The sequence below is a fragment of the Rasamsonia emersonii genome, assembly GCF_000968595.1.
Source record: "Rasamsonia emersonii CBS 393.64 chromosome Unknown ctg1118621759654, whole genome shotgun sequence".
NCBI lineage: Eukaryota > Fungi > Ascomycota > Eurotiomycetes > Eurotiales > Trichocomaceae > Rasamsonia > Rasamsonia emersonii.
Window position 1 is genome coordinate 7,921 of NW_013563355.1, and position 1,412 is coordinate 9,332.

The 1,412-nt window shown below is 41.6% G+C and overlaps 1 protein-coding gene across 1 annotated transcript; it reads right to left on the reverse strand.

Annotated features, from left to right (window-relative positions):
• Window positions 1-409: 409 nt before the first annotated feature.
• Window positions 410-954, reverse strand: T310_0009 (uncharacterized protein; the record flags this gene model as incomplete). The annotated part of the gene is made up of 2 exons (XM_013477106.1): window positions 410-865; window positions 922-954. 2 exons carry the CDS (start codon window positions 952-954, stop codon window positions 410-412), a joined length of 489 nt encoding a protein of 162 aa, XP_013332560.1.
• Between the last annotated feature and the right edge of the window lie 458 nt (window positions 955-1,412).

The following is a 1,412-nucleotide window of genomic DNA, read 5'->3' on the forward strand; positions in this document are numbered from 1 at the left end:
CTCTACTCGCGCTCAATTACCAAGCAGTTACTAAGATACTTACTTTGGGGGTCAGTAAGACTTCTTACTACTAGTGGTATACTTCAGTATAGCTCTAGTAGGCGTTGCCTCTGACCTAGTCGTTATTGTTCTCGTTTACCTGAAGTACCCCTACTTGTGTGTGTTCCTGCAAGATCTGTTATACTCGAGAAAGGTCGTTCGAGAAAGAGCCCTTCGCCAGTTAGGCCGTTGTCTCAGAGAGGAGACCCGGGTCAGTTCGATCGTCACGCACGCGTGAACGACATAGAGTCAGGAAGACTCCTTGATCCTTCCCTAACCACCATTGCTAAGTACCTTTCCCTGGGCATTTTCAAGAAATAGGTTCCAGCAACTGGACTTTGCTTCCTTGATTTCTTGAAAATATATATTTCTAGCCTCTATTATAGGCTTTATGATTTTCTGGGGTAGGAGACCTTTTCCAGAGTTTTCTAGCTTGGCCTAGTATCTTCCTAAGCTTTAGTAGCTTTTCTGACCACCATGCCTTTGACCAATGAGAAGCCTTCTTCCTAGGGATGCTATAATCAGCTGCTATTTGGATTATTTTTTGCAGCTTATAAGCTTCATTCTCTAGCCCTATTTCTAGGTCTTGGCTAGTCTGCTGGCCTAGACCATTTTGGGTATAGAGTCCCCACTTATAGTCAGGTGATTGGTCAAGCTCTAAGAGCTTTTTGCTGAATTTGGACCAATCAGCTTTCTCTAGGTTATATGGCATAGCATATAGGGGGTTTCCTACTAGGTCTGTATTATATTCCTGAAGAGAATATAATAAGACTTCATGGCCAGCCCCTGAGGCTATATTAGGGTCAATTTCCCACTGGGTTTGCCTCTGATTTAGTCTTTTAGTAATAAAGACTAGATCTATGATTGATTTATTGATCATACCTTCTCTATAGAAGGTTGGCAGGTCAGGTTCATTTAGAAGCTCAAATTCATACTTTTCTAGCCATGAGACTAAGGCTTGAGCTCTTTTTCTTTATTATCCTATTATACTCTGCTAAACCTTCTTATAGGCTTATAGGAGTTATAGTCTAGTTCTTAAGTCTTTGGACTAACCCCTATATACTTATAGCTATTAAATAATAAAATCTGTTTTATATAACTATTATATAACTAATCTAAAAAAAAAACTCTCGCGCTCCCAACACGCCCCCCCAATTTGGGGGTATTCGAACTCGATTTTGACACCAATTTGTTCTACTCATCAAACTTAATAACATACTCGATTTTTATTTCAAATTACCCCTTTGTTGTCGGTTGGGAAGACCCCAAAACCCCCTGTGAGCCGGCAAAGAAAATTTTTGTTTTCCCTCCCGCTACGGGAGCCCAGTCAAACCACCCGCGCAAGGGGTGGAAGCCGCGCCATAGACCTTCCA